The 12,052-nt window shown below is 45.1% G+C and overlaps 1 protein-coding gene across 1 annotated transcript in view; it reads right to left on the minus strand.

Moving 5' to 3' along the window:
* LOC109906977 (cadherin EGF LAG seven-pass G-type receptor 3) overlaps positions 1 to 12,052 on the minus strand; it is a 58,406-nt gene that overhangs the window by 7,204 nt on the left and 39,150 nt on the right. Inside the window, 6 exon segments of the mRNA XM_031793304.1 lie at positions 624 to 721; positions 1,217 to 1,336; positions 1,507 to 1,633; positions 1,861 to 1,940; positions 2,066 to 2,178; positions 2,444 to 2,618. Coding sequence (XP_031649164.1) covers positions 624 to 721; positions 1,217 to 1,336; positions 1,507 to 1,633; positions 1,861 to 1,940; positions 2,066 to 2,178; positions 2,444 to 2,618 — 713 coding nt within the window.

Below are 12,052 nucleotides of genomic sequence, written 5' to 3' on the forward strand. Positions count from 1 at the left end.
TATACCTTTTATCAAAGTTCAGATACAAGTCAATATACAGTGTATTTGGAACGTATTCAGACCCCTTGATTTTTTCACATTTTGTTACATTACAGCCTTATTCTAAAATGGATTAAATATTTTTCCCTTCCTCATCAATATACACACAATACCCCATAACGACAAAGCAAACGCAGGTTTTTAGAATTTTTTGCAATTTGATTTTAAAAAATCCAAACAGAAATATCACATTTACATGAGCATTCAGACCTTTTACTCAGTATTTTGTTGAAGCACCTTTGGCAGCAAATTACAGCCGCGAGACTTCTTAGGTATGATTCTACAAGCTTGGCACACCTGTATTTGGGGAGTTTCTGCCATTTCTTCTCAAGGGGTCTGAATAGTTTCCGAATGCACTGTAGGTCTACACATTATACAGTATACAAACAATGGAAGTCTGCAGTACATGCACACATTGGGCCAGTTGCCCAGACACAGATTAACCTTACTATAGGACTTAAAAAGCATGGTCAATCGAGAATCTCCACCGAAATAGCTTTTATGTCCAGGACTAAGCTTCATCCGTGTCAGGGAAACCGCATCTGCGTGTTTCAGACCCTGTGTATCTCAGACGGCCTACTGACCGAGCACTGCTGACGGAGGAGATAGTAGAGGCTCCCAGGGTGATGCGGTGCAGTCCGCTCTGTTCCAGCAATGACGCATTGTTATAGGGATTCTGACCCTGGATACACAGACACACACACACACACACACACGTGTTCAAAAAGACATTCAGGAGCACACATCGACTTTCCATGTCAAACCGCACTAGTCGAATTAATAACAGAACACACAGTAACCATTCCCCAGATGATTCAGTGGTACAAATCTTAACAAGGTCGGCTAAGCACAGTGCATTGTGGAATCTGGGTCACGTGAACAGCCCAGAGGGCCAGGGTGTGCTGATGTGGATTGTGGGGTGATGTGTGTGGTTGAATAGAGCCAGATGATGTGCAGTGTAGGATGGGTAGCAAAATGGGCAAGTCTTTTGGCAGAGGCTCTTATGCAGAGTGACTTACAGGAGCAATTAGGGTTAAGTGCCTTGCTCAATGGCACGTCGACAGATGTATCACCTAGTCGGCTCGGGGATTCGAACCATTGACCTTTTGGTTACTGGCCCAACGCTCTAAACCGCTAGGCTACCTGCCGTGTGTGTGTGTGTGGGGGCCATGCTCACAGGGTTTTGTGGGGCTCTGGGCGCGTCCTCATTGGGGCTCTTCCTACCCAAACACGACAACTTCCAGACCTCCTGCACCTCGGCGTTCAGCACCGTGAACACCAGGAACACAGCAAGACCCTGGGCAGAGGGAACGAGGGGAACACACACATTAACACACATTAACACATAATAACACGCATTAACACACACTAACTCCAAAACACACCACCAAGTACTCAGCAAGACAGAAAAGCAACTCACACGCTCTAATTGGGGGCACACACACACACACTAGACAGGTGCAGTACCTGCAGTAAGCATAGTATAACGAAGACATAATGGAAGGCCAGAATACTGTTGTTGACAGCCATCAGCCCAAAGAACCAGGTAGAGGTGGCCAGGAGCAGCAGGAGGAAGGCACTACGAATCGTGGCACTGGAGAGGCAGGAGGAAGAGGAAAAGAACAGAGAGTAAAGAGAGAGAGAGAGAGAGCACGCGTGAACGCCAGCGAAAGAGAGAAACAGAGAGGGGTTTTTTTTAAACAAAGAGGCCTTTATGGCTGAATTTGAACGATCTGTTCCTGCAATAGGAACATTGTATATTCCTCATCATCATCAGCCCGGCCTATTATGTCGTCGGTCCAACCTCTCTGGGTCACTCACATGACAGGTAGTTTCTTGGTCTCTTTCTGGGAGGGGTTGCAGGACATGCGCGCCACAATCAGAAACATCCCACCGTTTATCTGTAACAAAGAGACAGCAATGAGGCAGACCTACATGAGACGAGAGACTGCAGAGGTACACAGGCGAACACAGGGAACTGGCACTAACAAAGTGGCTGACGCAGAATGAGGGTGAGAGACAATACCAGGAGTACGATGGCGATGGGTCCAGCGAAGCTCCAGATGAGTTTGTCGTAGATGGAGATCCAGCAAAAGTCTGGGTTCCCATAGCCCTCAGGGTCCAGCCCTACCGCCAAACCTGAACACAGAGAGAGCAAGATGAGGTAGCACTGTGTGTGTGTGTGTGTGTGTGTGTGTGTGTGTGTGTGTGTGTGTGTGTGTGCGTGTCTGTATGTGTCTGTGTGTCTGTGTGTGTGTGTGTGTGTGTGTGTGTATGTATGTGTGTGTGTGTGTGTATGTATGTGTGTGTATGTGTGTGTGCGTATTGTACGCGTGTGTGTGTCTGTGCGTATGCATGTGTGTGTTTGTGTGTGTGCATATTCTACGTGTGTGTGTGTGTGTACCTGTGATGATGGCAGGCACACCCCACCCAATGGCATAGTAGAACCTCATGGCTCCGTAGTTGATGTTGCGAGCCTCTGTCTGCACGCGGTAGACGTGGAGCCCCTCCACAAACAGCCAGGCAAACGTGGCCATGAAGAAATAGTGCAGCAGGATGGCCACCACCGTACACAGGAACTAACAGAGAGGAGCGGGGGAGAGAACAGTCAGAGCCACGTGTAGGGATACATGAGCGCATATACAAACCTTCAGAGGTATTGCTGTGGGTGTGCTAGCTGAGGTCAGCGCCAACTTGCCAAGATGGTGTCCTATCAGTTCGTTTGCCAAACTCTGTTTAAGGCCTTTGGCATTCAGACCAGTTAGAACATATACAACACTCTATCTGGTGTTATACTGGAAGCATCCGAGTGTACATTTCTAAAGAGCGAAGAGTCACAGAGAAACAAGCAGAGAAAGAAGCAGAGAAAGAGGCAGAGAAGCAAGCAGAGAAACAAGCAGAGAAACAAGCAGAGAAACAAGCAGAGAAAGAAGCAGAGAAAGAAGCAGAGAAACAAGCAGGGAAAGAGGCAGAGAAAGAGGAAGAGAAACAAGCAGAGAAACAAGCAGAGAAACAAGCCGAGAAAGAGGAAGAGAAAGAGGAAGAGAAAGAGGCAGAGAAAGAAGCAGAGAAAGAGGCAGAGAAAGAAGCAGAGAAAGAGGCAGAGAAACAAGCAGAGAAACAAGCAGAGAAAGAAGCAGAGAAACAAGCAGGGAAAGAGGCAGAGAAAGAGGAAGAGAAACAAGCAGAGAAACAAGCAGAGAAACAAGCAGAGAAAGAGGAAGAGAAAGAGGAAGAGAAAGAGGCAGAGAAAGAAGCAGAGAAAGAGGCAGAGAAAGAAGCCGAGAAAGGGGCAGAGAAACAAGCAGAGAAACAAGCAGAGAAAGAAGCAGAGAAAGAAGCAGAGAAACAAGCAGAGAAAGAGGAAGAGAAAGAAGCAGAGAAAGAGGCAGAGAAACAACCGGAGAAACAAGGAGATAAACAACCAGAGAAACAAGCAGAGAAAAGAGGAAGAGAAAGAAGCAGAGAAAGAAGCAGAGAAAGAAGCAGAGAAAGAGGCAGAGAAAGAAGCAGAGAAACAAGCAGAGAAACAAGCAGAGAAACAAGCAGAGAAACAAGCAGAGGAAGAGGCAGAGAAACAAGCAGAGAAAGAGGCAGAGAAACAAGCAGAGAAACAAGCAGAGAAAGAAGCAGAGAAACAAGCAGAGAAAGAAGCAGGGAAACAAGCAGAGAAAGAGGAAGAGAAAGAAGCAGAGAAAGAGGCAGAGAAAAAAGAAGAGAAAGAGGCAGAGAAGAAGCAGAGAAAGAGGCAGAGAAACAACCGGAGAAACAAGGAGAGAAACAAACAGAGAAACAAGCAGAGAAACAAGCAGAGAAAGAGGCAGAGAAACAAGCAGAGAAGCAAGCAGAGAAAGAGGCAGAGAAACAAGCAGAGAAACAAGCAGAGAAAGAAGCAGAGAAACAAGCAGAGAAAGAAGCAGCGAAACAAGCAGAGAAAGAGGAAGAGAAAGAAGCAGAGAAAGAGGCAGAGAAACAACCGGAGAAACAAGGAGAGAAATAAGCAGAGAAAGAGGCAGAGAAAGAAGCAGAGAATGAAGCAGAGAAACAAGCAGAGAAACAAGCAGAGAAAGAGGAAGAGAAAGAAGCAGAGAAAGAGGCAGAGAAAGAAGCAGAGAAAGAAGCAGGGAAAGAAGCAGAGAAAGAGGAAGAGAAAGAAGCAGAGAAAGAGGCAGAGAAAGAAGCAGAGAAAGAAGCAGGGAAAGAAGCAGAGAAACAAGCAGAGAAAACAAGCAGAGAAACAAGCAGAGAAAGAGGAAGAGAAATACGCAGAGAAAGAGGCAGAGAAAGAAGCAGAGAAAGAGGCAGAGAAAGAAGCCGAGAAAGGGGCAGAGAAACAAGCAGAGAAACAAGCAGAGAAACAAGCAGAGAAAGAGGCAGAGAAAAAAGAAGAGAAAGAGGCAGAGAAAGAAGCAGAGAAAGAGGCAGAGAAACAACCGGAGAAACAAGGAGAGAACAACCAGAGAAACAAGCAGAGAAAAGAGGAAGAGAAAGAAGCAGAGAAAGAAGCAGAGAAAGAGGCAGAGAAAGAGGCAGAGAAAGAAGCAGAGAAAGAGGCAGAGAAAGAAGCAGAGAAAGAAGCAGAGAAACAAGAAGAGAAACAAGCAGAGGAAGAGGCAGAGAAACAAGCAGGGAAACAAGCAGAGAAAGAGGAAGAGAAAGAGGCAGAGAAAGAAGCAGAGAAAGAGGCAGAGAAACAAGCAGAGAAAGAAGCAGAGAAAGAGGCAGAGAAAGAAGCAGAGAAACAAGCAGAGAAACAAGCAGAGAAACAAGCAGAGAAACAAGCAGAGAAAGAAGCAGAGAAACAAGCAGAGAAAGAGGCAGAGAAAGAGGCAGAGAAAGAAGCAGAGAAACAAGCAGAGAAACAAGCAGAGAAAGAAGCAGAGAAAGAAGCAGAGAAACAAGCAGAGAAAGAAGCAGAGAAAGAAGCAGAGAAAGAGGCAGAGAAACAACCGGAGAAACAAGGAGAGAAACAAACAGAGAAACAAGCAGAGAAACAAGCAGAGAAAGAGGCAGAGAAACAAGCAGAGAAGCAAGCAGAGAAAGAGGCAGAGAAACAAGCAGAGAAACAAGCAGAGAAAGAAGCAGAGAAACAAGCAGAGAAAGAAGCAGCGAAACAAGCAGAGAAAGAGGAAGAGAAAGAAGCAGAGAAAGAGGCAGAGAAACAACCGGAGAAACAAGGAGAGAAATAAGCAGAGAAGAGGCAGAGAAAGAAGCAGAGAATGAAGCAGAGAAACAAGCAGAGAAACAAGCAGAGAAAGAGGAAGAGAAAGAAGCAGAGAAAGAGGCAGAGAAAGAAGCAGAGAAAGAAGCAGGGAAAGAAGCAGAGAAAGAGGAAGAGAAAGAAGCAGAGAAAGAGGCAGAGAAAGAAGCAGAGAAAGAAGCAGGGAAAGAAGCAGAGAAACAAGCAGAGAAACAAGCAGAGAAACAAGCAGAGAAACAAGCAGAGAAAGAGGAAGAGAAATACGCAGAGAAAGAGGCAGAGAAAGAAGCAGAGAAAGAGGCAGAGAAAGAAGCCGAGAAAGGGGCAGAGAAACAAGCAGAGAAACAAGCAGAGAAACAAGCAGAGAAAGAGGCAGAGAAAAAAGAAGAGAAAGAGGCAGAGAAAGAAGCAGAGAAAGAGGCAGAGAAACAACCGGAGAAACAAGGAGAGAAACAACCAGAGAAACAAGCAGAGAAAAGAGGAAGAGAAAGAAGCAGAGAAAGAAGCAGAGAAAGAGGCAGAGAAAGAGGCAGAGAAAGAAGCAGAGAAAGAGGCAGAGAAAGAAGCAGGGAAAGAAGCAGAGAAAGAGGAAGAGAAAGAAGCAGAGAAAGAGGCAGAGAAAGAAGCAGAGAAAGAAGCAGGGAAAGAAGCAGAGAAACAAGCAGAGAAACAAGCAGAGAAACAAGCAGAGAAACAAGCAGAGAAAGAGGAAGAGAAATACGCAGAGAAAGAGGCAGAGAAAGAAGCAGAGAAAGAGGCAGAGAAAGAAGCCGAGAAAGGGGCAGAGAAACAAGCAGAGAAACAAGCAGAGAAACAAGCAGAGAAAGAGGCAGAGAAAAAAGAAGAGAAAGAGGCAGAGAAAGAAGCAGAGAAAGAGGCAGAGAAACAACCGGAGAAACAAGGAGAGAAACAACCAGAGAAACAAGCAGAGAAAAGAGGAAGAGAAAGAAGCAGAGAAAGAAGCAGAGAAAGAGGCAGAGAAAGAGGCAGAGAAAGAAGCAGAGAAAGAGGCAGAGAAAGAAGCAGAGAAAGAAGCAGAGAAACAAGAAGAGAAACAAGCAGAGGAAGAGGCAGAGAAACAAGCAGGGAAACAAGCAGAGAAAGAGGAAGAGAAAGAGGCAGAGAAAGAAGCAGAGAAAGAGGCAGAGAAACAAGCAGAGAAAGAAGCAGAGAAAGAGGCAGAGAAAGAAGCAGAGAAACAAGCAGAGAAACAAGCAGAGAAACAAGCAGAGAAACAAGCAGAGAAAGAAGCAGAGAAACAAGCAGAGAAAGAGGCAGAGAAAGAGGCAGAGAAAGAAGCAGAGAAACAAGCAGAGAAACAAGCAGAGAAAGAAGCAGAGAAAGAAGCAGAGAAACAAGCAGAGAAAGAAGCAGAGAAAGAAGCAGAGAAAGAAGCAGAGAAAGAAGCAGAGAAAGAGGCAGAGACACAAGCAGAGAAACAAGCAGAGGAAGAGGCAGAGAAACAAGCAGGGAAACAAGCAGAGAAAGAGGAAGAGAAAGAGGCAGAGAAAGAAGCAGAGAAAGAGGCAGAGAAACAAGCAGAGAAAGAAGCAGAGAAAGAGGCAGAGAAAGAAGCAGAGAAACAAGCAGAGAAACAAGCAGAGAAACAAGCAGAGAAAGAAGCAGAGAAACAAGCAGAGAAACAACCAGAGAAACAAGCAGAGAAACAAGCAGAGAAACAAGCAGAGAAAGAAGCAGAGAAACAAGCAGAGAAAGAGGCAGAGAAACAAGCAGAGAAACAAGCAGAGAAAGAGGCAGAGAAAGAGGCAGAGAAACAACCAGAGAAACAAGCAGAGAAAGAGGCAGAGAAACAAGCAGAGAAAGAGGAAGAGAAAGAAGCAGAGAAACAAGCAGAGAAAGAGGAAGAGAAAGAAGCAGAGAAAGAGGCAGAGAAAGAAGCAGAGAAAGAAGCAGGGAAAGAAGCAGAGAAACAAGCAGAGAAACAAGCAGAGAAACAAGCAGAGAAACAAGCAGAGAAGAGGAAGAGAAATACGCAGAGAAAGAGGCAGAGAAAGAAGCAGAGAAAGAGGCAGAGAAAGAAGCCGAGAAAGGGGCAGAGAAACAAGCAGAGAAACAAGCAGAGAAACAAGCAGAGAAAGAGGAAGAGAAAGAAGCAGAGAAAGAGGCAGAGAAAGAGGCAGAGAAAGAAGCAGAGAAAGAAGCAGAGAAACAAGAAGAGAAACAAGCAGAGGAAGAGGCAGAGAAACAAGCAGGGAAACAAGCAGAGAAAGAGGAAGAGAAAGAGGCAGAGAAAGAAGCAGAGAAAGAGGCAGAGAAACAAGCAGAGAAAGAAGCAGAGAAAGAGGCAGAGAAAGAAGCAGAGAAACAAGCAGAGAAACAAGCAGAGAAAGAAGCAGAGAAACAAGCAGAGAAACAAGCAGAGAAACAAGCAGAGAAAGAGGCAGAGAAAGAGGCAGAGAAAGAAGCAGAGAAACAAGCAGAGAAAACAAGCAGAGAAAAAAGAAGAGAAAGAGGCAGAGAAAGAAGCAGAGAAAGAGGCAGAGAAACAACCGGAGAAACAAGGAGAGAAACAACCAGAGAAACAAGCAGAGAAAAGAGGAAGAGAAAGAAGCAGAGAAAGAAGCAGAGAAAGAGGCAGAGAAAGAGGCAGAGAAAGAAGCAGAGAAAGAGGCAGAGAAAGAAGCAGGGAAAGAAGCAGAGAAAGAGGAAGAGAAAGAAGCAGAGAAAGAGGCAGAGAAAGAAGCAGAGAAAGAAGCAGGGAAAGAAGCAGAGAAACAAGCAGAGAAACAAGCAGAGAAACAAGCAGAGAAACAAGCAGAGAAAGAGGAAGAGAAATACGCAGAGAAAGAGGCAGAGAAAGAAGCAGAGAAAGAGGCAGAGAAAGAAGCCGAGAAAGGGGCAGAGAAACAAGCAGAGAAACAAGCAGAGAAACAAGCAGAGAAAGAGGCAGAGAAAAAAGAAGAGAAAGAGGCAGAGAAAGAAGCAGAGAAAGAGGCAGAGAAACAACCGGAGAAACAAGGAGAGAAACAACCAGAGAAACAAGCAGAGAAAAGAGGAAGAGAAAGAAGCAGAGAAAGAAGCAGAGAAAGAGGCAGAGAAAGAGGCAGAGAAAGAAGCAGAGAAAGAGGCAGAGAAAGAAGCAGAGAAAGAAGCAGAGAAACAAGAAGAGAAACAAGCAGAGGAAGAGGCAGAGAAACAAGCAGGGAAACAAGCAGAGAAAGAGGAAGAGAAAGAGGCAGAGAAAGAAGCAGAGAAAGAGGCAGAGAAACAAGCAGAGAAAGAAGCAGAGAAAGAGGCAGAGAAAGAAGCAGAGAAACAAGCAGAGAAACAAGCAGAGAAACAAGCAGAGAAACAAGCAGAGAAAGAAGCAGAGAAACAAGCAGAGAAAGAGGCAGAGAAAGAGGCAGAGAAAGAAGCAGAGAAACAAGCAGAGAAACAAGCAGAGAAAGAAGCAGAGAAAGAAGCAGAGAAACAAGCAGAGAAAGAAGCAGAGAAAGAAGCAGAGAAAGAAGCAGAGAAAGAAGCAGAGAAAGAGGCAGAGACACAAGCAGAGAAACAAGCAGAGGAAGAGGCAGAGAAACAAGCAGGGAAACAAGCAGAGAAAGAGGAAGAGAAAGAGGCAGAGAAAGAAGCAGAGAAAGAGGCAGAGAAACAAGCAGAGAAAGAAGCAGAGAAACAAGCAGAGAAACAAGCAGAGAAACAAGCCAGAGAAAGAAGCAGAGAAACAAGCAGAGAAACAACCAGAGAAACAAGCAGAGAAACAAGCAGAGAAACAAGCAGAGAAAGAAGCAGAGAAACAAGCAGAGAAAGAGGCAGAGAAACAAGCAGAGAACAAGCAGAGAAAGAGGCAGAGAAAGAGGCAGAGAAACAACCAGAGAAACAAGCAGAGAAAGAGGCAGAGAAACAAGCAGAGAAAGAGGAAGAGAAAGAAGCAGAGAAACAAGCAGAGAAAGAGGAAGAGAAAGAAGCAGAGAAAGAGGCAGAGAAAGAAGCAGAGAAAGAAGCAGGGAAAGAAGCAGAGAAACAAGCAGAGAACAAGCAGAGAAACAAGCAGAGAAACAAGCAGAGAAAGAGGAAGAGAAATACGCAGAGAAAGAGGCAGAGAAAGAAGCAGAGAAAGAGGCAGAGAAAGAAGCCGAGAAAGGGGCAGAGAAACAAGCAGAGAAACAAGCAGAGAAACAAGCAGAGAAAGAGGAAGAGAAAGAAGCAGAGAAAGAGGCAGAGAAAGAGGCAGAGAAAGAAGCAGAGAAAGAAGCAGAGAAACAAGAAGAGAAACAAGCAGAGGAAGAGGCAGAGAAACAAGCAGGGAAACAAGCAGAGAAGAGGAAGAGAAAGAGGCAGAGAAAGAAGCAGAGAAAGAGGCAGAGAAACAAGCAGAGAAAGAAGCAGAGAAAGAGGCAGAGAAAGAAGCAGAGAAACAAGCAGAGAAACAAGCAGAGAAAGAAGCAGAGAAACAAGCAGAGAAACAAGCAGAGAAACAAGCAGAGAAAGAGGCAGAGAAAGAGCAGAGAAAGAAGCAGAGAAACAAGCAGAGAAACAAGCAGAGAAAGAAGCAGAGAAATAAGCAGAGAAACAAGCAGAGAAAGAAGCAGAGAAAGAAGCAGAGAAAGAAGCAGAGAAAGAAGCAGAGAAAGAGGCAGAGACACAAGCAGAGAAACAAGCAGAGGAAGAGGCAGAGAAACAAGCAGGGAACAAGCAGAGAAAGAGGAAGAGAAAGAGGCAGAGAAAGAAGCAGAGAAAGAGCAGAGAAACAAGCAGAGAAAGAAGCAGAGAAATAGGCAGAGAAACAAGCAGAGAAACAAGCAGAGAAACAAGCAGAGAAACAAGCAGAGAAACAACCAGAGAAACAAGCAGAGAAAGAAGCAGAGAAAGAAGCAGAGAAAGAAGCAGAGAAAGAAGCAGAGAAAGAGGCAGAGACACAAGCAGAGAAACAAGCAGAGGAAGAGGCAGAGAAACAAGCAGGGAAACAAGCAGAGAAAGAGGAAGAGAAAGAGGCAGAGAAAGAAGCAGAGAAAGAGGCAGAGAAACAAGCAGAGAAGAAGCAGAGAAACAAAGCAGAAAACAAGCAGAGAAACAAGCAGAGAAAGAAGCAGAGAAACAAGCAGAGAAAACAACCAGAGAAACAAGCAGAGAAACAAGCAGAGAAACAAGCAGAGAAAGAAGCAGAGAAACAAGCAGAGAAGAGGCAGAGAAACAAGCAGAGAAACAAGCAGAGAAAGAGGCAGAGAAAGAGGCAGAGAACACCAGAGACAAGCAGAGAAAGAGGCAGAGAAACAAGCAGAGAAAGAGGAAGAGAAAGAAGCAGAGAAACAAGCAAGAAAGAGGAAGAGAAAGAAGCAGAGAAAGAGGCAGGAGAAGAAGCAGAGAAAGAAGCAGGGAAAGAAGCAGAGAAACAAGCAGAGAAACAAGCAGAGAAACAAGCAGAGAAACAGCAGAGAAGAGGAAGAGAAATACGCAGAGAAGAGGCAGAGAAAGAAGCAGAGAAGAGGCAGAGAAAGAAGCCGAGAAAGGGGCAGAGAAACAAGCAGAAGAAACAAGCAGAGAAACAAGCAGAGAAAGAGGAAGAGAAAGAAGCAGAGAAAGAGGCAGAGAAAGAGGCAGAGAAAGAAGCAGAGAAAGAAGAGCAGAGAAACAAGAAGAGAAACAAGCAGAGGAAGAGGCAGAGAAACAAGCAGGGAAACAAGAGAGAAAGAGAAGAGAAAGAGGCAGAGAAAGAAGCAGAGAAAGAGGCAGAGAAACAAGCAGAGAAAGAAGCAGAGAAAGAGGCAGAGAAAGAAGCAGAGAAACAAGCAAGAAACAAGCAGAGAAAGAAGCAGGAAACACAGAGAACAAGCAAGAGAACAAGCAGAGAAAGAGGCAGAGAAAGAGGCAGAGAAAGAAGCAGAGAAACCAAGCAGAGAAACAAGCAGAGAAAGAAGCAGAGAAATAAGCAGAGAACAAGCAGAGAAGAAGCAGAGAAAGAAGCAGAGAAAGAAGCAGAGAAAGAAGCAGAGAAAGAGGCAGAGACACAAGCAGAGAAACAAGCAGAGGAAGAGGCAGAGAAACAGCAGGGAACAAGCAGAGAAAGAGGAAAAGAAAGCGAGAAGAAAAGAAGCAGAGAAAGAGGCAGAGAACAGCCGAGAAAGAAGCAGAGAAATAGGCAGAGAAACAAGCAGAGACAAGGCAGAGAAACAAGCAGAGAAACAAGCAGAGAAACAACCAGAGAAGAAGCAGAGAAACAACCAGAGAAACAAGCAGAGAAACAAGCAGAGAAACAAGCAGAGAAAGAGAAGAGAAATAAGCAGAGAAAGAGGCAGAGAAAGAGCAGAGAACAAGCAGAGAAACACCAGAGAAAACAACCAGAGAAAGAGGAGAGAGAAAGAAGCAGAGAAAGAGGCAGAGAAAGAAGCAGAGAAACAGCAGGGAAAAAGCAGAGAAACAGCAGAGAAAGAAGCAGAGAACAAGCAGAGAAACCAAGCAGAGAAACAAGCAGAGAAAGAGGAAGAGAAAGGAGCAGAGAAAGAGGCAGAGAAAGAGGCAGAGAAACAAGCAGAGAAACAAGCAGAGAAAGAGGCAGAGAAACAAGCAGAGAACCAAGCAGAGAAAAAGGCAAGCAACAAGCAAGAGAGATAGAGGCAGAGAAACAAGCAGAAAAGAGGCAGAGAAACAAGCAGAGAAAGAGGCAGAGAAACAAGCAGAGAAAAGAAGGCAGAGAAACAAGCAGAGAAACAAGCAGAGAAAGAGGCAGAGAAAGAGGCAGAGAAAAACCCAAAGAAAGCAGAGAAAGAGGCAGAGAAACAAGCAAAGAAAGAGGAAGAGAAAGAAGCAGAGAAAGAGGCCTTGGCAACCAGACGCTCATTTTGTCAACCCACT

The sequence above is a fragment of the Oncorhynchus kisutch genome, linkage group LG17 (assembly GCF_002021735.2).
Source record: "Oncorhynchus kisutch isolate 150728-3 linkage group LG17, Okis_V2, whole genome shotgun sequence".
NCBI lineage: Eukaryota > Metazoa > Chordata > Actinopteri > Salmoniformes > Salmonidae > Oncorhynchus > Oncorhynchus kisutch.